The sequence below is a fragment of the Mesoplodon densirostris genome, chromosome 6 (genome assembly GCF_025265405.1).
Source record: "Mesoplodon densirostris isolate mMesDen1 chromosome 6, mMesDen1 primary haplotype, whole genome shotgun sequence".
NCBI lineage: Eukaryota > Metazoa > Chordata > Mammalia > Artiodactyla > Ziphiidae > Mesoplodon > Mesoplodon densirostris.
In genome coordinates, this window is record NC_082666.1 from 15,358,673 (window position 1) to 15,381,918 (window position 23,246).

The 23,246-nt window shown below is 43.4% G+C and overlaps 1 protein-coding gene across 1 annotated transcript in view; it reads left to right on the forward strand.

The window, feature by feature from the left end:
• The window catches only part of BRINP1 (BMP/retinoic acid inducible neural specific 1), a 137,074-nt gene that overhangs the window by 101,999 nt on the left and 11,829 nt on the right, over positions 1–23,246 (forward strand). The window contains exon 6 of the mRNA XM_060101631.1: positions 1,944–2,166. Within this exon, the coding sequence (XP_059957614.1) occupies positions 1,944–2,166 (223 nt within the window). The remainder of the gene's footprint in view (positions 1–1,943; positions 2,167–23,246) is intronic.

A 23,246-nucleotide genomic window follows, 5' to 3' on the forward strand; every position in this document is an offset into this window, starting at 1 on the left:
GACCCAAATTCTGGTTCTTTGAAAGGACTGTTACCTCCTCCGAGGTCAGCAGAGCCCTCTGCAGGATGAGCTGTGTGGCGAGGAGAGCTGGACTGGCCAAGGCAGCAGCGTCATTAGGGCCAGTCCCCTGCCCCCACCAGCCCACTGACTAAATCCATCAGTACCGTCGTGTGTATCCTCCCAATCTTACACAGCCATCCACTCAGCACCTTCTGGATATCGAAAACTATTTAGGCAGACAGCGTCTCTCAAGATTTGAATTAGATGCTCTTACTGACAGATGGGGAAACTGAGGCATTGAGAGACTAATGCTTATACAGCCATCCAAGGGTCAGGAATCAGTCTGAACTCATGCATGTCTGACTGTGTATAACAAGGTTCCTGAGGAGTCAGAGACTCCTGTTTCAGCACCTTAACAGAAAAGATACTAATATATTAAAAATATATAGTTTTTTTCCTCTCAATTCACTGATCCTCTTTATGTGTTGAGAGTAAGTGTAATGTGCTACATAAGAGCATAAGATTCGGAGCCAGTCTAGAGTTCTAATTCTACCATTTGCTGGCTGTGTGACCTTGGCAAGTGAATTAACTTCTCTGTGTCTTAGTTTCTATAAAAGGGGGCGCTAAAAGCACCCACCTCATACATTTGCTATAAATTCACTTACATATTGTAGATGTTTAAGACTGACCCTGGTGCTTATCGAGAGCTTTGAAGGCATTTTTTAGAAAGAAAAGAATGCCTAATATACCTGAAATTTCCTTGTAGGTTTTATGGAAAATATCAAGCTTCAGATATCTATAGACAGATGATAGCTAGCCAGCTAGCTAGCTAGATGACAGATAAATGATAGATAGATATCCCAACCATTTAGCCTTTTTTTTCCTGCAAAATGATCAACCCCTTAATTTTTTAATTTTCCCAGTAGTTGAGTGGGGGATTGAGGAGGAGGTATTAGATGAGAAAACAGCAGCTCAGGTTTTAGTCCTGCCTCTTGTTACTCATGGACTGTTCTACCTTCAGAAAATGGTATTCCCACTCGAGGCTTCAGGTTCTCCAAATGTAGAACAAGAAAGCTGACCTAGATAATTTCTAAGGCTGTGTCACCTTGTAGCACATGCTGACACACTGAAACTCAGCATCACCAACTGAGGCAGAAATCTTCACCCAGGAGACCCAAGAGTTCGTCCCCATCTGGAGTTTCCCAAAATGTGACTTGACGTAAGGTGGTCCACACATGCAGCTTGAGTTTCCCAAAATGTGACTTGATGTAAGGTGGTCCACGCATGCAGCTTCCATGACAGTGGGGCACACGGTGGGGAGGGTGATCGATGTCAGTTCTCTGTCGATCCTGAAGATTACATCAAAGAGAATGTCTCAGTTGCTGCTAATATCCTTTCACATCTATCACTTGCTCCTTCCCTAAATTTCAAAGTGAGAGCAGGCACAGGGGTTCGGTCATTTAGCAGGCCACAGCGTTTGGCTAGAATTTATTAATATCATTTTCATTATATTTATTTTTACAGCTTTATTTTTATAGCTCCCATTCTACCGAGGGCATTTGATAGTGATTCTCTACTTGGATTGGATAAAAAATTGTTTTAATTGATTCAAAGATAAGTACAAGTAAATATAAGTACAAGTGATATGTGAATGTCATAAAGTTGGCGTTCCAATGACAGAAGTTTGGGCAGCCCTGTCTGAAGCAAGGATGCGGGATGCAGGTTCACTCCTGCGGTAGCAAAGTAAAAGACCCGTCAATGAAAACACAGTGGCCTCTTCACTGCCTGCTAGGAGTGGAGCAGGCTAGTGCCATGTTTATAGGCCACCAACAAGTTGGCTTTATTGTGCGCCTGCTTTGCTTGTGGATGGGGCTAAGCACTTGAGCCTCAGATGGGGGCTGTGTCATGCTCAGCCCGCCTTCTTGGCCTTTGTCTCTTGCTAGATGAGTTTAAATCGTTCATGAAGCGTCTCCCTAGCAACCACTTCCTGACCATTGGGAGCATCCATCAGCACTGGGGCAACGACTGGGACCTGCAGAACCGCTACAAGCTCCTGCAGAGCGCCACGGAGGCCCAGAGGCAGAAGATCCAGCGCACCGCCCGCAAGCTCTTCGGCCTCAGCGTCCGCTGCCGCCACAATCCCAACCACCAGCTGCCTAGAGAGAGGTAAGTGCTGGCCCACCTACCACCTCCACAGGCTCAGACCTGGTGCAGGGGCACATGTACTACAGAAGATGTATCTGGAGCTCATGGCCTTGCATGGTCCAGACCCACAGTTTTCTGGATTGTCTCTGGCTTCTCCCCTACTGGCTCTGGCTGCACTGGATTTCTGTTTCCTGAAAATACCCTGAACTTTCAGCCTCTGTAGTCTGTCTGATCCATCTGACAGATGAAGGAAATTAGTAGTAGCCCTGACTGCTATGTGACATTATTCTGGTTGCTTAAATGTATTATCTAACTTTAAAATTACTTGGCAAAGCAGATTTTAGCATCCCCATCTTAACAGTGAAGAAACTGGGTTAACAGACGAATCAAACAATTTATTGACTGAGGGCCTTTGCTCAGGGGCTGGAGTAGAGTGAAGCAAAGTAGGCACCTACCATGAAGGAAGCACTCCCTCCCCGGTCACGCGAGGACAGGGTGCTCACCTGAGAGGGAGTGCCTCCTCAAATGCCTACCTGCCTCACTGGCCTCACCCTAGTCCCAACCCTGCTCTCGATGTACCAGGTATTCTGAAGAATGATGGAGAACACAGGGGTGAACAAGCCAGACAGGGCTCATGCCTTCATAGCACCTAGGGTTTATCAACTCTCTCAGGGACCCACAGAGAAGGAGCTAGAATTCAAATCCAAGTCTCTCAGACTCCACTCTCCCAGGGCATTCATGAGCTACATCTGGGGGTTTTCTGTATTTGTGTCTCCAGGGTTTCCATGAAGGCATCATGGAAGAGCAAGAAGGCAGACTTGGGGTCTCTCCACCCTGCTTCTGCCAGAGCAGTGATGCTTTCATCTGTTTCATATTTGGGGATTCCACATTCAACTTTATTCAATGAAAATAGATCCACTCTTAAAAAGACTGAGGCTAAGTCACCTTCACTTAACAGATTCTGTGTCAGCCACATATTTTATCCACAATTGCTACCCGCGTTGTATAGATTAGAAAACTGAAGCTCAGAGAGGGCAAGGAATTGGTCCAAAACAGCAGTGTAAGTCAGTAGTTTTCAATGGAGGTGGCTTTGTCTCCAGGGAACATTTAGAAAGGTCTGAAGACATTTCTGAGTGTCATAACACATGTGAGTGCTACTGCAGTCCCCACAACAAACAGTGATCTGGCCCCAAAAGTCAATGATGCTGATATAAGAAGAGACAAGATATCCCGACTCTTTGACTCTAAGTACTGTGTTCTTAATCACCCTGCTTGCTCTACATGCACTCAAAATTTAAAAAGCACCAAACTCTTTAAAAAGTCCTCCTCTATCCCAACCACCCTCACCCAAGCACTCATTTTCCAGACTCAGATCAAATGCTTCCTCCTTCAGGAAGTCTTTCCTGATTACACCAGCCAATATGGAGGGCCCCTTATTTTAAGTTCCCATTAACCTAAAACCCACACATTAGTCAGCAGATTTTCTTCTATTTCCCTTAATAAAACCTTCTCCTTTTGCACTCGTCCATGCTCATCTCTGTTCTCCCCATTCCCCCCAACTTGGAGCCCCTTTCTTTTCATCTAGCTTGTGATCATTGTGAAACAAATGGAATTTCGGCTGGCAGTGGCTTACTTGTTGAAATGCTGTAGAACCAGGGACTAGGAAAGGGATCCAGTCACCAAATAGCTCCCTTGTCATCTGTGACAGTTGCCCAAACTGCCACCATGAGTGAGGGTCTGAAGTGGCTTCCATTTAGACCCACTGAGCATCAGTCACGTGACCTGCATCAGGCATTGGGGGAGATTCGGAAGTGAACACGGTAACAGTGCCATGAAAGATGTCTCTTAAAGGAGGAGTGAGGAGGAGTTCTGTTGGCAGTCAGGAGGAACTCCCCACATATATTAGCTTGCTAGGGCTGCCATAGCTAACTACCCCTGACTGAGTGGTTTAAACAACAGAAATGCATTTTTTCCCAGTTCTGGTGCCTGGAAGTCTGAGACTAAAGTATTGGTTATTCCTGAGGCCGCTCTCCTTGGCTTGTAGCTGGACATCTTCTCCCTGTGTCTTCACAGGGTCTTTGCTCTCTGTGTATCTGTGTTCTAATCCTCTTTTCTTATAAGGACACCAGTCCTATTGGGATAGGGCTCACCTCAATGACCTCATTTTAACTTAATTACCTCTTTAAAGACCTTATCTCCAAATAGAGTCACATTCGGAGATACTGCGGGTGAGGACTTGAATGTATGGATTTGGGGGGGGTATAATTGAGCCTAGACACCACAAGAGGTGGCTTTTGATCAGATCCCTAAGTGAAGAAATGGCGCATCCCCAGGCTGACCACACTGGCTCTGCACCTGGGCAAAGGAGTTAACACTTAACCATTACCAGACTTTAAACAAAAGCACCTATCAGTGTTGCTGGTTGTCACTCCAGAGAATGAAGTGGAAAGTCCAGAAGCCCAAAGACACAGGGAAGACACATTTATTAAAGGTGAGCAGAGTGTCCAGGGCACAGAGTATAGAGCACCACTGGGCACACTGGGTCTAGGGAAGGCGCAGGAGGGCTCCAGAGGAGAGAGGAGCTGGACAGGCCTTAGAAGGGAGGAAGGAGGGACAAAATTGGGTAACGGGAAGAACACGGAACAGAATCGGGGGTTGGATGAGATTGCACCCTAACCTTAGCAAGCTGTGGACCTTGAGCAGGTCGCTTCACTATTCTGAGTGCAAAATCTGTCCACATCTGTAATTTGCTCTTCCTCTGCAAGGCACAGACAGCTAGAAATATCCTGCCACCGCTGGGACCTGCGAAGAAAGAACTCAAAGTGCTGCCATCTCTCCTCCTGAGATGAGAAAACTTGCCCTAATCATTACATCCCTCCTTCACTCACCTGGAGAGGGTGCCTGGAATTCCACTTTGGCATGTCACTCAATTATGTTCATTTAGCATGTATTGGATACTGGGATGGACAGGGGACATAGAAATGCAGCTCTGTGCTGATTCGTCTGAAGCCCTCCCAGGAGAACTGAACCTCCCTGCTGGCTGTGGGCTGCTTCCTGCCATCTGAACCAGAGGCTTTAATGAGCGTTTCTCACACCAGACAGGGCACCTCCCTGCCATGAAGCAGTGTCAGACAGAGGTGCTAACACTGGGGACCTTGGGCCACCTGAGCTGAGCAAGCTGGAATTTGCAAATGAACCACTTGCTCTGCTGCGATTTGTCTGTGTCCTGGGCTCCATGGGGGCTGAGTCCACCAAGCAGATGCCATCACTTGTGTCAAGAAGGGTGGCCTTGTTGGGCAGGGGTGGGAGACGGAAAGAGCCCGGGTCTTTAGCAGCACACAGACTGGATCCAAATCCTGGCTCCGTTTACTAGCCACAGGGCTTTATGTGAGTCCCTGCACTTCATTTGCATCGTGGGATAATTACGCTAGCCTTCAGATTAAGTATGAGGATTAAGATTTTAAAATTCAAAAAGCCTGACTCAGTTAATAGAGAGTTGTCACTCAGTGCAGGTTTCCCCCGCTATCCGAAAATAGAGCTTTTCTGTGAAACCTTTCATAAGCTGAAATGCCATAAAGCAAAGAAGCAATTACCTTTTTTCATAAAAACGAAAATCTTTGGATTTCTTTAGGTTAGTGAAAACATGTCTCTTGTAAGATCTTTTGTAAAAGCGAAGTGGCATAAAGCAGACTTTTGAAAAGCAGGAGACACCTGTATATGGATTCTAAAGATCAGGCACTGTTCTAAGCATCTCTTATGAATTAACTCACTTCCCCCTCACTGCAATGTTACAAACTAGGGACTCTTACTATCTTACTATTTCTACTCTACAGATAAGGTAACTGAGGCACAGACAGTTTAATAATGTACCCAAGGGCAATAAATATTTTTTAAATTTATATATATATATATTTTTATTGGAGTATAATTGCTTAACAATGGTGTGTTAGTTTCTGCTTTATAACAAAGTGAATCAGTTATACTTATACATATGTTCCCATATCCCTCCCTCTTGCGTATCCCTCCCACCCTCCCTATCCCACCCCTCCAGGCGGTCACAAAGCACCGAGCTGACCTCCCTGTGCTATGCGGTTGCTTCCCACTAGCTATCTACCTTACGTTTGGTAGTGTATATATGTCCATGCCTCTCTTTCACTTTGTCACAGCTCACCCTTCCCCCTCCCCATATCCTCAAGTCCATTCTCTAGTAGGTCTGTGTCTTTATTCCTGTCTTACCCCTAGGTTCTTCATGGCATTTTTTTTTTCTTCTTAAATTCCATATATATGTGTTAGCATACGGTATTTGTCTTTCTCTTTCTGACTTACTTCACTCTGCATGACAGACTCTAGGTCTATCCACCTCATTACAAATAGCTCAATTTCATTTCTTTTTATGGCTGAGTAATATTCCATTGTATATATGTGCCACATCTTCTTTATCCATTCATCCGACGATGGACACTTAGGTTGTTTCCATCTCCGGGCTATTGTAAATAGGGCTGCAATGAACATTTTGGTACATGACTCTTTTTGAGTTACGGTTTTCTCAGGGTATATGCCCAGTAGTGGGATTGATGGGTCATATGGTAGTTCTATTTGTAGTTTTTTAAGGAACCTCCATACTGTTCTCCATAGTGGCTGTACCAATTCACATTCCCACCAGCTGTGCAAGAGTGTTCCCTTTTTTCCACACCCTCTCCAGCATTTATTGTTTCTAGATTTTTTGATGATGGCCATTCTGACTGGTGTGAGATGATGTCTCATTGTCATTTTGATTTGCATTTCTCTAATGATTAATGATGTTGAGCATTCTTTCATGTGTTTGTTGGCAGTCTGTATATCTTCTGTGGAGAAATGTCTATTTAGGTCTTCTGCCCATTTTTGGATTGGGTTGTTTGTTTTTTTGTTATTGAGCTGCATGAGCTGCTTGTAAATTTTGGAGATTAATCCTTTGTCAGTTGCTTCATTTGCAAATACTTTCTCCCATTCTGAGGGTTGTCTTTTGGTCTTGTTTATGGTTTCCTTTGCTGTGCAAAAGCTTTTAAGTTTCATTAGGTCCCATTTGTTTATTTTTGTTTTTATTTCCATTTCTCTAGGAGGTGGGTCAAAAACGATCTTGCTGTGATTTATATCATAGAGTGTTCTGCCTATGTTTTCCTCTAAGAGTTTGATAGTTTCTGGCCTTACATTTAGGTCTTTAATCCATTTTGAGCTTATTTTTGTGTATGGTGTTAGGGAGTGATCTAATCTCATACTTTTACATGTACCTGTCCAGTTTTCCCAGCACCACTTATTGAAGAGGCTGTCCTTTCTCCACTGTACATTCCTGCCTCCTTTATCAAAGATAAGTTGACCATATGTGTGTGGGTTTATCTCTGGGCTTTCTATCCTGTTCCATTGATCTATCTTTCTGTTTTTGTGCCAGTACCATACTGTCTTGATTACTGTAGCTTTGTAGTATAGTCTGAAGTCAGGGAGCCTGATTCCTCCAGCTCCACTTTTTGTTCTCAAGATTGCTTTGGCTATTTGGGGTCTTTTGTGTTTCCTACAAATTGTGAAATTTTTTCTTCTAGTTCTGTGAAAAATGCCAGTGGTAGTTTGATGGGGATTGCATTGAATCTGTAGATTGCTTTGGGTAGTAGAGTCATTTTCACAATGTTGATTCTTCCAGTCCAAGAACATGGTATATCTCTCCATCTATTTGTATCATCTTTAATTTCTATAATCAGTGTCTTATAATTTTCTGTATACAGGTCTTTTGTCTCCTTAGGTAGGTTTATCCTAGATATTCTTTTTGTTGCAATGGTAAATGGGAGTGTTCTCTTGATTTCACTTTCAGATTTTTCATCATTAGTATATAGGAATGCCAGAGACTTCTGTGCATTAATTTTGTATCCTACTACTTTACCAAATTCATTGATTAGCTCTAGTAGTTTTCTGGTAGCATCTTTAGGATTCTCTATGTATAGTATCATGTCATCTGCAAACAGTGACAGCTTTACTTCTTCTTTTCTGATTTGGATTCCTTTTATTTCCTTTTCTTCTCTGATGGCTGTGGCTAAAACTTCCAAAACTATGTTGAATAAGAGTGGTGAGAGTGGGCAACCTTGTCTTATTCCTGATCTTAGTGGAAATGGTTTCAGTTTTTCACCATTGTGGATGATGTTGGCTGTGGGTTTGTCATATATGGCCTTTATTATGTTGAGGCAAGTTCCCTCTATGCCTACTTTCTGCAGGGTTTTTATCATAAATGGGTGTTGAATTTTGTCGAAAGCTTTCTCTGCGTCTATCGAGATGATCATAAGGTTTTTCTCCTTCAATTTGTTAATATGGTGTATCACGTTGATTGGTTTGCGTATATTGAAGAATCCTTGCATTCCTGGAATAAACCCCACTTGATCATGGTGTATGATCCTTTTAATGTGCTGTTGGATTCTGTTTGCTAGTATTTTGTTGAGGATTTTTGCATCTATGTTCATCAGTGATATTGGCCTGTAGTTTTCTTTCTCTGTGACATCCTTGTCTGGTTTTGGTATCAAGGTGATGGTGGCCTCGTAGAATGAGTTTGAGAGTGTCCCTCCCTCTGCTATATTTTGGAAGAGTTTGAGAAGGATAGGTGTTAGCTCTTCTCTAAATGCTTGATAGAATTCGCCTGTGAAGCCATCTGGTCCTGGGCTTTTGTTTGTTGGAAGATTTTCTATCACAGTTTGAATTTCAGTGCTTGTGATTGGTCTGTTCATTTTTTCTATTTCTTCCTGATTCAGTCTTGGCAGGTTGTGCATTTCTAAGAATTTGTCCATTTCTTCCAGGTTGTCCATTTTATTGGCATAGAGTTGCTTGTAGTAATCTCTCATGATCTTTTGTATTTCTGCAGTGTCAGTTGTTACTTCTCCTTTTTCATTTCTAATTCTATTGATTTGAGTCTTCTCCCTTTTTTTCTTGATGAGTCTGGCTAATGGTTTATCAATTTTGTTTATCTTCTCAAAGAACCAGCTTTTAGTTTTATTGATCTTTGCTATCGTTTCCTTCATTTCTTTTTCATTTATTTCTGATCTGATTTTTATGATTTCTTTCCTTCTGCTAACTTTGGGATGTTTTTGTTCTTCGTTTTCTAATTGCTTTAGCTGCAAGGTTAGGTTGTTTTTTCGAGATGTTTCCTGTTTCTTAAAGTGGGACTGTATTGCTATAAACTTCCCTCTTAGAACTGCTTTTGCTGCATCCCATAGGTTTTGGGTCATCGTGTCTCCACTGTCATTAGTTTCTAGGTATTTTTTAATTTCCTCTTTGATTTCTTCAGTGATCACTTCGTTATTAAGTAGTGTATTGTTTAGCCTCCATGTGTTTGTATTTTTTACAGATCTTTTCCTGTAATTGATATCTAGTCTCATAGCGTTGTGGTCAGAAAAGATACTTGATACAATTTCAATTTTCTTAAATTTACCAAGGCTTGATTTGTGACCCAAGATATGATCTGTCCTGGAGACTGTTCCATGAGCACTTGAGAAAAATGTGTATTCTGTTGTTTTTGGATGGAATGTCCTATAAATATCAATTAAGTCCATCTTGTTTAATGTATCATTTAAAGCTTGTGTTTCCTTATTTATTTTCATTTCGGAAGATCTGTCCATTGGTGAAAGTAGGGTGTTAAAGTCCCCTACTATGAATGTGTTACTGTCGATTTCCCCTTTTCTGGCTGTTAGTATTTGCCTTACGTATTGAGGTGCTCCTATGTTGGGTGCATAAATATTTACAATTGTTATATCTTCTTGGATTGATCCCTTGATCATTATGTAGTGTCCTTCTTTGTCTCTTCTAGTAGTCTTTATTTTAAAGTCTATTTTGTCTGATATGAGAATTGCTACTCCAGCTTTCTTTTGGTTTCCATTTGCATGGAATATCTTTTTCCATCCCCTTACTTTCAGTCTGTATGTGTCTCTAGGTCTGAAGTGGGTCTCTTGTAGACAGCATATATATGGGTCTTGTTTTTGTATCCATTCAGTCAATCTGTGTCTTTTGGTGGGAGCATTTAGTCCATTTACATTTAAGGTAATTATTGATATGTATGTTCCTATTCCCATTTTCTTAATTGTTTTGGGTTCGTTATTGTAGGTCTTTTCCTTCTGTTGTGTTTCTTGCCTAGAGAAGTTCCTTTAGTATTTGTTGTAAAGCTCATTTGGTGGTGCTGAACTCTCTCAGATTTTGCTCGTCTGTAAAGGTTTTAATTTCTCCATCAAATCTGAATGAGATCCTTGCTGGGTAGAATAATCTTGGTTGCAGGTTTTTCTCCTTCATCACTTTAAATATGTCCTGCCAGTCCCTTCTGGCTTGCAGAGTTTCTGCTGAAGGATCAGCTGTTAACCTTATGGGGATTCCCTTGTGTGTTATTTGTTGTTTTTCCCTTGCTGCTTTTAATATGTTTTCTTTGTATTTAATTTTTGATAGTTTGATTAATATTTGTCTTGGCATATTTGTCCTTGGATTTATCCTGTATGGGAGTCTCTGTGCTTCCTGGACTTGATTAACTATTTCCTTTCCCATATTAGGGAAGTTTTCAACTATAATCTCTTCAAATATTTTCTCAGTCCCTTTCTTTTTCTCTTCTTCTTCTGGAACCCCTATAATTCGAATGTTGGTGTGTTTAATGTTGTCCCAGAGGTCTCTGAGACTCTCCTCAGTTCTTTTCATTCTTTTTTCTTTCTTCTTCTCTGCAGTAGTTATTTCCACTATTTTATCTTCCACATCACTTATCCGTTCTTCTGCCTCAGTTATTCTGCTATTGATCCCATCTAGGGTATATTTAATTTCATTTATTGTGTTGTTTATCGTTGCTTGTTTCATCGTTAGTTCTTCTAGGTCCTTGTTAACTGTTTCTTGCATTTTGTCTATTCTATTTCCAAGATTTTGGATCATCTTTACTATCATTATTCTGAATTCTTTTTCAGGTAGACTGCCTATTTCCTCTTCATTAGTTAGGTCTGGTGGGTTTTTATCTTGCTCCTTCACCTGCTGTGTGTTTTTCTGTCTTCTCATTTTGCTTATCTTACTGTGTTTGGGGTCTCCTTTTTGCAGGTTGCAGGTTCATAGTTCCCGTTGTTTTTGGTGTCTGTCCCCAGTGGCTAAGGTTGGTTCAGTGGGTTGTGTAGGGTTCCTGGTGGAGGGGAGTAGTACCTGTGTTTTAGTGGATGAGGCTGGATCTTGTCTTTCTGGTGGGCAGGTCCAAATCTGGTGGTGTGTTTTGGGGTGTCTGTGGACTTCTTATGATTTTAGGCCGCCTCTCTGCTAACGGGTGGCATTGTGTTCTTGTCTTGCTAGTTGTTTGGCATAGGGTGTCCAGCACTGTAGCTTGCTGGTCGTTGAGTGAAGCTGGGTGCTGGTGTTGAGATGGAGATCTCTGGAAGATTTTCACCGTTTGATATTATGTGGAGCTGGGAGGTCTCTTGTGGACCAGTGTCCTGAAGTTGGCTCTCCCACCTCAGAGGCACAGCACTGACTCCTAGCTCCTCAATTTGGGATGATTCGTTGTCTATGCATGTATTCCACAGATGCAGGGTACATCAAGTTGATTGTGGAGCTTTAATCCGCTGCTTCTGAGGCTGCTGGGAGAGATTTCCCTTTCTCTTCTTTATTCTCACAGCTCCCGGGTCTCAGCTTCGGATTTGGCTCCGCCTCTGCGTGTAGGTCGCTGGAGGGCATCTGTTGTTCGCTCAGACAGGACGGGGTTAAAGGAGCAGCTGAGTCGGGTGCTCTGGCTCACTCAGGCCGTGGGGGAGGGAGCGGCAAGGAGGCGGGGCGAGCCTGCGGCGGCAGAGGCCAGCATGACGTTGCACCAGCCCGAGGCGCGCTGTGTGTTCTCCCAGGGAAGCTGTCCTTGGATCCGGGGCCCTCGGCAGTGGTGGGCTGCACAGGCTCCCCGGAAAGGGGGCGTGGACAGTGACCTGCGCTCACACACAGGCCTCTTGGCGGCAGCAGCAGCAGCAGCCGCAGCGTCCCACGCCCGTCTCTGGGGTTCGTGCTGATGGCCGTGGCTCGCGCCTGTCTCTGGAGCTCCTTTAAGCAGCGCTCTTAATCCCCTCTCCTCGCGCACCAGGAAACAAAGAGGCAAGAAAAAGTCTCTTGCCTCTTCAGCAGGTCCAGACTTTATCCCGGACTCCCTCCCAGCTAGCTCTGGCGCATTAGCCCCTTCAGGCTGTGTTCACGCCGCCAACCCCAGTCCTCTCCCTGCGCTCCGACTGAAGCCCGAGCCTCAGCTCCCAGCCCCGCCCGCCCCAGCGGCCGAGCAGACATGCCTCTCGGGCTGGTGAGTGCCGGTTGGCACCGATCCTCTGTGCGGGAATCTCTCCGCTTTGCCCTCCGCACCCCTGTTGCTGTGCTCTCGTCGGCGACTTGGAAGCTTTCCCCCTCCGCCACCCGCAGTCTCCGCCCGTGAAGGGGCTTCTGGTATGTGGAAACCTTTCTTCCTTCACAGCTCCCTCCCACTGGGGCAGGTCCCGGCCCTATCCTTTTGTCTCTGTTTATTCTTTTTTCTTTTGTCCTACCCAGGTACGTGGGGAGTTTCTTGCCTTTTGGGAGGTCTGAGGTCTTCTGCCAGCGTTCAGTAGGTGTTCTGTAGGAGTTGTTCCACGTGTAGATGTATTTCTGGTGTATCTGTGGGGAGGAAGGTGATCTCCGCATCTTACTCTTCCGCCATCTTCAATAAATATTATTTTATTGTTACTTTAAAGAGGTGTTTACCTATAAAATCTAGTGAGAAGTCAAATATAGATAATTGGTTTGAAGGCATACTGGAACTTTAATATTGAGCTGGACGGCATAAGGGGGGTTCTGGTTATCAGTTGTTGCCAAACAATTCACCCAAGACTTCTGGGCTCTAAACAACACTTATTATCAACTCTCAGGATTCTGTAGACTGACTGGCCACAGCTGGGGCTTCCTCAGGTTGACTGGGGCTGGGGTCACAGGGGGCCTTGACCGGACGTCCAAGATGGCTCACTCCCAGGGCTGGCAGGATGCTGGCTCTACACGTACCCTCTCCAGGTGGCCTGGGCTTCTTGAAACATGACAGCCTCCTTGAGACTAAAAGGAAATGGTAAGGCTTCTTACAGCTTAGCTTTGGAAGTCAGAGAGTATCACTTCCACCAATATTCTGTTGGCCAAAAGCCCAGCCCAGATTCAAGCGGGTGAATACTGGGAGGTGTGGGTCACTGGGGGCAGAGGGAATCTTTTTGGAGATTAAGCACCACAGGATAAATTGAGTATAATTGGAGGTAGAGGTGACTATCCTATATGTAGGGCAAATAAGATGAATGATAATAATAACAATCACAGAGCAATAACAAACACTTAACTGAGCAGCTATTATAATAGGCAATCGAGCTGGCTACGTATAAAGATTCTGGAGTCACACTGCCTGGGTTCAAATCCCAGATTTATTGCCTGCTCACCTTATAACCCTGGGGAAGTTACTACCACCTTTGAGCCTCAATTTTCTCATCTATAAAATGAGGCTAATGTGCCAATCTCATAAGGTTGTTCTGAGGATTAAATGCTTGAACCCACATAAACTGTTTAGAACAGGGCCTGGCGCATAGAAAATACTCAATACATGTTAAGCTATTTTTCTTATTTTTACCAGGCACTGATTTTGCATACAAATTGCTTAGCCCACCGTAATATTCAGTGAGTCTGAGTGTTGATGATATTGATGACAGTATATTTTTTTCATCTAATCTTCACATTATCTCTGTGAAGTGGATGCGATTGGATTTGTTCTACAGGTAAGGAAACGGATGAGGCAGAGATGGAATTAACTTGTCCAAGGTCATAGGGCAGATAAGCAGCAAGATTGGAAGGGTCTTGCTGACTCCACGGGTGGGTGTGGTGGTCAGGAGCCCCGTGCAGGCTCTAGGAGGTGAGCAGAAGCAGGAGAGGCGGCTGCGCCGGGTTGGGGCACCTTGGTTTGAGTGTAGGATGATGTCACAGGCAGGGTGAGCCCCTCAAGGTCATGTGGGTGATGGCAGACCAGGAGTAGAGTTTTATAGACCCTAATGTAGTGTGCTGAGATTCAAGAAACGGCACCAGTTGTAGAACCCTGAATCAACTCTGGAGCCCAGGCAGACACATCAGACACAGCCCCTGTAAGTACAGAGAAGAGGTCAGGTTCAGTGCAGGTCAACTTAGCAAGGAGTCCCTGAGAACTTACTCTGTGTGGGGCCCTGGAAGCATTAAGATAAATAAGACCATCCCACCCCCAAGGGTCAGTGCTTGTTGGGATGATGGTAGCAGGATTAATTCCAGACCACACCTGCCAATGGGGAATTCAACACCCAACCAGATTGGGTTTCCATCACGTATTAGGTAATTTGGGGGGTCCCAGGGATACGGTGGTGGATTTCTTTTAGATTTTGCAGGAGCTGGCCCTAGAGTCAGACCACAGTACTTCAGTTAGACAGGTCAAGGAAAGGCAGGACCCACAGGGAAGTTTCCTGTGGATCGTTTCGCTACCAGGATATCCTTATGTTTTGCAGTTAAAAAGGCGGAAAGACTGGGAAGTGGGCTTTGAGTTTGGTCACTATTACTAGACTTTCTGAACCTTGGTTTTCTCATGTGAGAAACAAGCAGCATAATTTCTTCTTCCTGCCTCAGAGGGTCTCTGTCTGGCTCACCTGAGATGGTATGTCTGCCAGCACTGTGTAAACTCTGAGTGCTGTGTGAAAGGGGGCTCTGCAAGCATGGGGAAATTGGAATTAAATTCATCAGGAAGAGAATGGGGCTGAGTTTAGGTTTAAGGTAACACTGTAAGGCATTTCTATTGCCCCCGGCACTGTCCTACACACTTGCACCTCGTTTAATCTTCATGACAACTCATCTGGCAGCATCAGCTCATCCCATATTATGAATGGGGAAGTTAAGATGCAGAGATGTTAATTGACTCGCTGAAGATTATACATCAAATAAGAGGCAGGATTCAAACCCTGGCAGAGTCCTTTCCTGTAACCTCTATGCTCTTCTACCTGCCCCCGAAGCAGGATGATCCAGGGTGTTCAGATTACCTGCCTAAACTGCAAACTGCAATGTGATGGAAATCACCTCTCATTGCAAAGGAGGGAAGGAAGCAGGGAGGGAGGGAGGAAAGAAAAGAGAGAGGGAGAAAGGAAAACAAAAAGGGAGAGAGGGAGAGAAAAAGAAGTACAAAATCAGCTTGAGCAGTGAATTCTGCTGGCTTCTGTGCAATTCCATAAATGTTTACTGACTACCTGGTCTCCCATCCTATGCCAGACACTGTAAGACACTTAAAGATACAAGCGAAGGGGTCTTTGTCTTCAAAGCATCATTATCTAGCATCAGGATGTGCTTTTGAGAAGGACACTTGTTTGAACCAGAAGACCTGAGTTCAAGTCCCCCCGGCTGGGCCCTGTGTGAGCCCAACTAAGTCCACACTGGGTCTGTAGCATATATTCCAGAATGAGAACACTGGGTGCAAAAAAAGGAACCTTGCAGGGGTGGGTACAGGCTGAGCAGAGAACAGTTGCACCTCACCTTTAACCAGAGCAGCTCTTTAGCCGTTTTCTTTATGAGAATTCTGCATTAAAACTCATTTGGGAAAGTAAGGTGGTTTTTAAATTTTTTTTTTTGCGGTACATGGGCCTCTCACTATTGTGGCCTCTCCCGTTGTGGAGCACAGGCTCCGGACGTGCAGGCTCAGCGGCCATGGCTCACGGGCCCAGCCGCTCCGCAGCATGTGGGATCTTCCCGGACCGGGGCACGAACCCGTGTCCCCTTCATTGGCAGGCAGACTTTCAACCACTGCGCCACCAGGGAAGCCCGATTTTTAAATTTTTGCTAAAACAATTTGAAAACAACTGGGCTCAGTTATCTCTGAGGTCCTTCCCAACTCCTAGGAGAAATATCACTCCCAGAGAATGAGAGAGTAACTGTTCAACTCCAAAATATTGATACAAGAATGGTAATTGAATCTTTGAACCATATTGCTTTCTGATGATGCTAGTCAATTTTCATGAGTAGCCTACAGTTCAAACTAAGATCTTCTTTTGCCCCAAGTGACAGTAGCCTTTTAGCTAAGCCTCCCAAAATCTACTCAAATCACTTTCCAATCTGTGTTCCAGGAGGCCGTCAGAATTATTACTTAAGAAGCACATTTGATCTTGACAGCCTTTGGTGACTAATCCCTGCTCTTAGGAGAACGGGCACACTCTTAAGATGACCTACAGGTCTGTTGTGATCTGGCCTCTGTCTGCCTCTTACTCTGTGTTTCACCCCTCTTCTTGGCTCGCTCAGCCAACTCACTAATCTTTCAGTTCACTAGGTGTGCACACTCCTCCCACCCCATAGGCTTCACACAGGCTCTTCCCTGAAGCTTTCTTCCTTCTTCCTTATCTGCAACAGTATCTATGCAGCCTTCAGATCTCAGCTCAAAAGCCTGTGCTCCTTGCATTGAAAGGCTGTATCAGGACTTGTTTAATATGTTTTCCTAGCAATCTGATTTCCCAAATGAAGCCCAAGTCTCAGTTTACCACTGTACCTTTGTTTACCCAGTTATTAACACCTGTCTCTCCTGTGAGACCGTCAGCCCCAGGTACGCATCTGGACCCATGTTTTTTTATCACTTTAGCAGTATAACTTCCTAGCATGGTAATTGACACACATTTTTAAAAATGTGCTCAATGAATGGGCAAATAAATTATTTTCTACTTGGAATGGGGTCCCAAAAACATGTTGACACAATATTTTAAAATTGTATGCATTGCCATAAAATAACCTACACATTTTTCACATACTACATTGTATGTAGTTTAAATTGTCTTCTTCATTTACAAAGGAAGAAACTAAGGCCAAAGGGAGTTAAGTGACGTGTTCAAGGTCACTCTGGGAATGTGTGAACAGAGCCTGATTAAAATTCAGGCCCTCTGACTGTGACAGTCCAGGCAGTAAAATGGAAACTGCAAATTGAGATTGTCTTTAATTGACCTGTATCCAGTTTCTGCAAGTATCTGTTGTTAAGTCCACTACTTTGGGAAATGCGCCCTAGTGAAAAACAAAGGACAAAAATAGACACTTCCAAGAGTTTACTAAATTCAGTGAGATGAAAAAAATTCCTAGCACCAACTAGGTGCTTAAGGACAGTGTGATCTGATATTTTTCCCCACACCCTGTCCCGATTTTTGTAGAGGTTATAGTATTGTAAGACAAAGGAGATTCATGGAACTTAACTTGAGGGCAGGCAGTATAACTGTTGGCATTTTTCCAGTGACTCCTGGTCTTCGGTTTATTTTTACTTCTCATATTCACATGGACTTGACCCAGCACCCAGGCTTTAGCCAGGCACAATGTAATTATGCATTGTTCAGATGAAGATCTCTTGGGGGCATCCACCTCAGGCTTCAATCGTGGGGCCATAGCTTCTGAGCCCATGTCAGCTTTTTACAAACTTCCTGCTCCAGACAGCGTTTAATTGGTGTCTATGGAAAGAGTCCAGCTACCAGAATAATCGTTATCTCTATTATGAGAACCCTCAGTATCCACACTGATTTTGATTCTTCTCTCTGAACCCTATACTTACTTGCCTCTGGATTTAATCTCCACAGACTCCTGCTGGGGGGCAGAAGGCTGTGACTTCTTATCTTTTATTGAGCTGAAGTCACTGTCAGTTTATTAGGCTGACAGTCCCTGCTCTCCCACTTATTAGATGTGTGACCTCAAAAAATCTCGAAACCTACCTGAGCCCTGTGTTTCCTCATCTGTATGGTCAGGATAATAAGAAAAGCTACCCTATGGAGTTGATGTCTCAGTCAATTTGGATGCTATATGTGAAAACTCTTCATAACCTATAAAGAAATGCACAGATGCAATGTTAATATAATCAAGAGCACAGTTGTAGTAGATGCTAGATTTTTGATGAAGACACTGTTTCTGCTTCTAAGAGACAGATCTTTCCATTGGAGAAAATAATTCATGAGCCCAACAAAATGAAATAACGTAGTAGAGAGGCAATGAAATTTCAGATACTTAAGGCTTTAGACTCTGGAATCTGACAGACCAAGGTGTAGACTGCCATTTACTAACAATGGAACGTTGGTACAGTATTAAGTTATATGAACTTCATTTTTCCAATTGACATGGTGGAGATAAAAATGATACCTACCATCAGAAAATAAATAAAAGATTTTAGCACTTTTAGCACATAGTAAGAAGTCAAGCACAGGCTCCTTATCAGACAAATTTCGAAACCAATGATTTCTCAATTAATAGAAAAAGTTAAAATAACGAACGCTAAAATGTATGCAATGCTGCACATGTATAAACACAATTTATTTTAACTTAAAATATATAAATATATATTTCTTGGCCAACCTTTTGAGGTAGGGCCAAAATCTTTTTTGAGGGTGTTTGTATAATATATTCCATTTGATGTTTTCCTGGCTTTCTTGCATAAACCACACTGGTAATTGTATAGTATTTCCAACTTTGGTTTATTCAAAGTGGAGCAATAGTTTAAAGACTCTTAAGAAGCAACCTAAATGTTTGTAGATTTTTAGGAGCCCTCACAGTCTTTTTCAGGTACGTCTCCTTTATTTAAATTGATGGCAATTCTTTCATCAACTGGTCTTTATAGAATTTTCCCACAGAATTCAAATAAGTTCCCACAGAAAAAAGCTCGCATTTCATTGATTTGACTTTTTTTTATTTCAAAAAGTTTAATTTTTTAATCGCTTTGGAAAAAAGGAGAGCAATAGTTAAATGGCATACTTAAAGCTAATTTGCTTACATCTTTAGTGTTTAAGCAAATACAATTTATAAGCTAATATTTCTCACCCTAGACATTTTTATGCTTTTGTGTTGTGTTTTACAATCATTGTCCAAACACAAAAATAGAGGTCTAGGGCTTCTGTGGTGGTGCCGTGGTTGGGAGTCCGCCTGCCGATGCAGGGGACACGGGTTCGTGCCCCGGTCTGGGAAGATCCCGCATGCCGCGGAGCGGCTGGGCCCGTGAGCCATGGCCACTGAGCCTGCACGTCCGGAGCCTGTGCTCCGCAGCAGGAGAGGCCACAACAGTGAGAGGCCCACGTACCGCAAAAAAAAAAAAAAAAAAAAAAATAGAGGTCTAAACATACTTTTCATAAAGTATAAGACACATTCCTAGAATACTTTGGTCTCAGGAACATAATAGCAAATACAACTGGCATAAGCAGGTTTGGGAACAAGCAAAACGACTCTTGGTAAATGTGCTTGTTACTTGGAGGGACCGGAAGCATGTGGGCTTTGTAGGAGGGTAACCGACCCGCCATGACTATTCAGTGTGCCAAGAGCATCACACATCACTCTGATCAGATGGAAGGGAGAGTGTCAGTTGTGTGCCAAGTCACTTGCAGGCAGGTCAATCTCAGAAGCTTGTCCTGTGACAGCAGCTGTTATTCCTACTAACTCGCCACGATAATAATACATAATGATAAGAATAGGTAACGTACAGTGACTGTTTATTATGTACCAGGCACAGCTTAAACACCTTACATAAGTTACTCACGGAATCCTTCAACAACCCTGTAAAATAGATGCTGTTACGCTTCCCATTGTATAAACATGGAATTTGAATAGCAGTAAAGGTAAGAAAGGAGAGAAATGTATTCCTGTCGGGAAGACTGTAAGAATCCCCTTTTCTCTTTGCCTGGATTATTCTATTCATCCTTTAACTTTCAAATCAAACCCCCATTTCTTAGTGATGCTTGTCCTGACACACTGGACCAGGTTGCACTGTCAACAGTATGTCTTTACTGCATCCTGCGTGGAAGTGTTTCCCACCACCTGGCACGTTTGCAATTGTGTGTTTAATCCTAGACTTCTCCTACTTGACGACAGATTCTGTGAGGGCAGGGATTCTGTTTTTCTTGTTTGCCAGTGTATCCCCCCGCCAGTAACAGGTAAAGTGCCTGGCATAGAATGACACAGCATTTGCTGAACTGAAGTGAGGGACCATTTGAGATGGAAGTGGAGGGATGATGATGCTTTGAACTTGGGGTAGAGAGAATGGTTTTCCATTTAAGAAAGCAACAGATACTTAGGATGAATTGAATGTGAGACTAATTTCATCCAGAAATGAGAAATCAGAAGATCAGAGAAAGCACATAAATCAAGACTGAGTACATGGGCTTTGGGGAACCAGACAGTCTGGGGTAAAATCTTGGTGAGTCGTATGCTAGAGCTGTTGGTTCATCTGTAAAGTGAGGATAATAACAGTGCTTTCTCCCCAGAGTTATTGGGAGGATTACCCAAGAAAAAGATATACAGTGTTCTTAGCATATAGTAAATGGTCAACAAATATTAAATAATTGTCCTTATTGTTGTTGAATAAGATTAGACCAGTATTTTGAAATGGAATTATGGAGGGATTGAATACCTAGCTGTGGAGTTTGTATATTATCATTTAGGTGATGAGTAGCCATTGGAAAAAATAATATAAGGAATGCACTTAGGGAGTGCTCTCTGGTAGCCATTCCAAATATGAACTAGAGAATCAATGGACTCGCTCTCCCAGGTGTAAAAGGATTCAGTGTCTCTTTCTTGTGTTGACATGAGCTTTACCACAGATCTGTGGGTTAGGGCAGTGGTTCTCAAACTGGCGCGGGCATCACAGTCACCAGGAGGGCCTTTTGAACACAGATGGCTGGACCCCACCCCAAGGTTTCTGATTCCTTATGTAGGTCTGGGATGGGTCCCAGGTCCCAGGTGACACTGATAGGGCGGATCTGGGGACCGAACTAACCTTGGATTAGAAGCCTGTCTTCACTGCCATAAATATGGTCTCATCTCACAATATGTGCACTTGGTCAAAACCAGGCAAAAGTTAGTTCCCTTGAGGGAACTGATAGGATATTGGGAAAGGGTGAAGGGATGTGGGGAGGGGAGGAAGTGGTGTCTTTGATTGAATAAGTTTAGGAAATGTTGAATTAAAAAAAAATTAAATAGAGAAGGGGTCATATGCATTTTTTTTAAAGTTGTTTAGCCGTAGAACCATTCTTTTTTAATTCTTTTTAAGGGATTGGGTTCCTCAGCACACAGCCTTGGAAAAGAATGATTTACTCCAGGTTAAGAGGGAATGACCCAGATTATTTGGTGTGCTACCACAGGTTGTGATTTCCTGACAGTAGAGATCCTCATCCTTCATCCAGACTTCTTCCAATTGAGTTTCTAACACCTCTGCTTAAACAGATGCTAATGGCTCTGTATCCCAGCAGGTAGACCTCCTGCTGAGAGGTGGCAAGACTGCTAACCAGCAGTGGCCAAAATAACAGCAGGAAGGTACTCAGTCTCTGGTATAATTAGGGAATAAATTTACCCCATTTGGCTTAGATATATTCCCAATTCTAAAAAGTAAACTATTACTAAGACAAATACCTTATGTATAAGACAGATACCTTACGTATAGATTATTTACTTTGCAAAGGGTTGATTCTTTTTTTTTTTTTTTTTTTTTTCTTTTTGCGGTACACGGGCCTCTCACTGTTGTGGGCTCTCCCGTTGCGGAGCACAGGCTCCGGACGCACAGGCCCCGCGGCATGTGGGATCTTCCCGACCAGGGCACGAACCCGTGTCCCCTGCATCGGCAGGCGGACTCTCAACCACTGCGCCACCAGGGAAGCCCAGGGCTGATTCTTATAATAACCTGGGGGTTGGGCAGAGCTAGAACAAGGGTTAGACTCCCCATGTACAGGTGAGAAAACTAAGGCTTACAGAAATTAATGACTGGTCCAACATTATGAAATAATACTCCTTCTTCTGTTGCCATCCTATATAGGCATAGCCCTTTGTTCTTGTCAAAGAATATGTACATTAATATTTACACTGCATCTTCATTTATCCATGCATTCCTTCATCCAGCAGATATTTAGTGATCACCTACTAAGTGCCAGGCATCATGCATGAGGTCTTGGTAGATGGTGAATAAGACAGGGGCGCCTCCGTTTACAGAGATCTTGAGCTCTAGCAGGTAAAATAAAACCGGCATAGGACTGGGCCTGCACCTGTGCTTTACCTTAGGAATCTGAAGCTCAGGAAGGTTAAATGGCCTAAAATTACAAAATCATAAAATGTCATGGCTGTCAGGGAACCTAAAAGATCATCTAATCGATTCCTGTCATTTTATTAAAGAATAAAATAGAACAGAGTGTGTCTTGGCCAGAGTAACTGTATTGGTTTTATATTGTTCTGTAACACAGTACCACACATTTAGAGGCTGAAAGCAATATGCATTTATTATCTTTCAGTTTCCATGGGTCGGGAGGCTGGGCCTGGTATAGCTGGATCTTCTGCTGATGTCTCATAAGCAGAAATGAAGATGTCGAGAACCCACTTCAAAGCTCAGTCTGGTTGTTGGCAGAATTCACTTCTTTATAGTTACAGGACTGAGGTCACTTTTTCCTTGCTTGTCATTGGCCAGAGTTCACTCTTAGCTCCTAGAGGCTATTCTCCAGCCCTGGTACATGGACCACTCCATCTTCAAAGGAACAAAGGTGCAGCAAGTCTTTCTCAGGCTTTGGATCTCTCTGAATTCTCTTTCTGCCAACGGCCAGAGAAAACTCTCTGCTTTCAAAGGGGCACCTCTAATTAAATTAGGTTCACCTAGATAATCTCAGTATCTTTACATCAACTGTGCCAAATAACAGGACATAGTCTTGGGAGTGATATCTTACCACATCCACAGGTCCTGGGGGTTAGAGCCTGGAATCTTGGGGAGGGAGGACATTTTTCAAGTTCTGCCTGGTACAGTTACATAGCTTGGTAGTAATGGAAGGAGGAAGAGAGATCCTGAGTTCTCTCTGGGGGCTCATGGTATGTAATAGTCTGAATATCTATTGCTGTTTAACAAATTGACCCAAATTTAGGGCCTTAAAGCACCAATCATTATACTATGCCCATGATCTATGAGTCGGAAATTTGTGCCAGAATTGGCTGGGCAATTCTTCTGTTCCACATGAGGTTACTCGAAGTCACTCATTGGTATTTAGGTGGCAGCTGGGCTGAGCTGGAGGTTCTAAGAGAGCTTCACTCGCATATCTGGTTCCTTAGCAGAGATGACCAAAAGGCTGGGC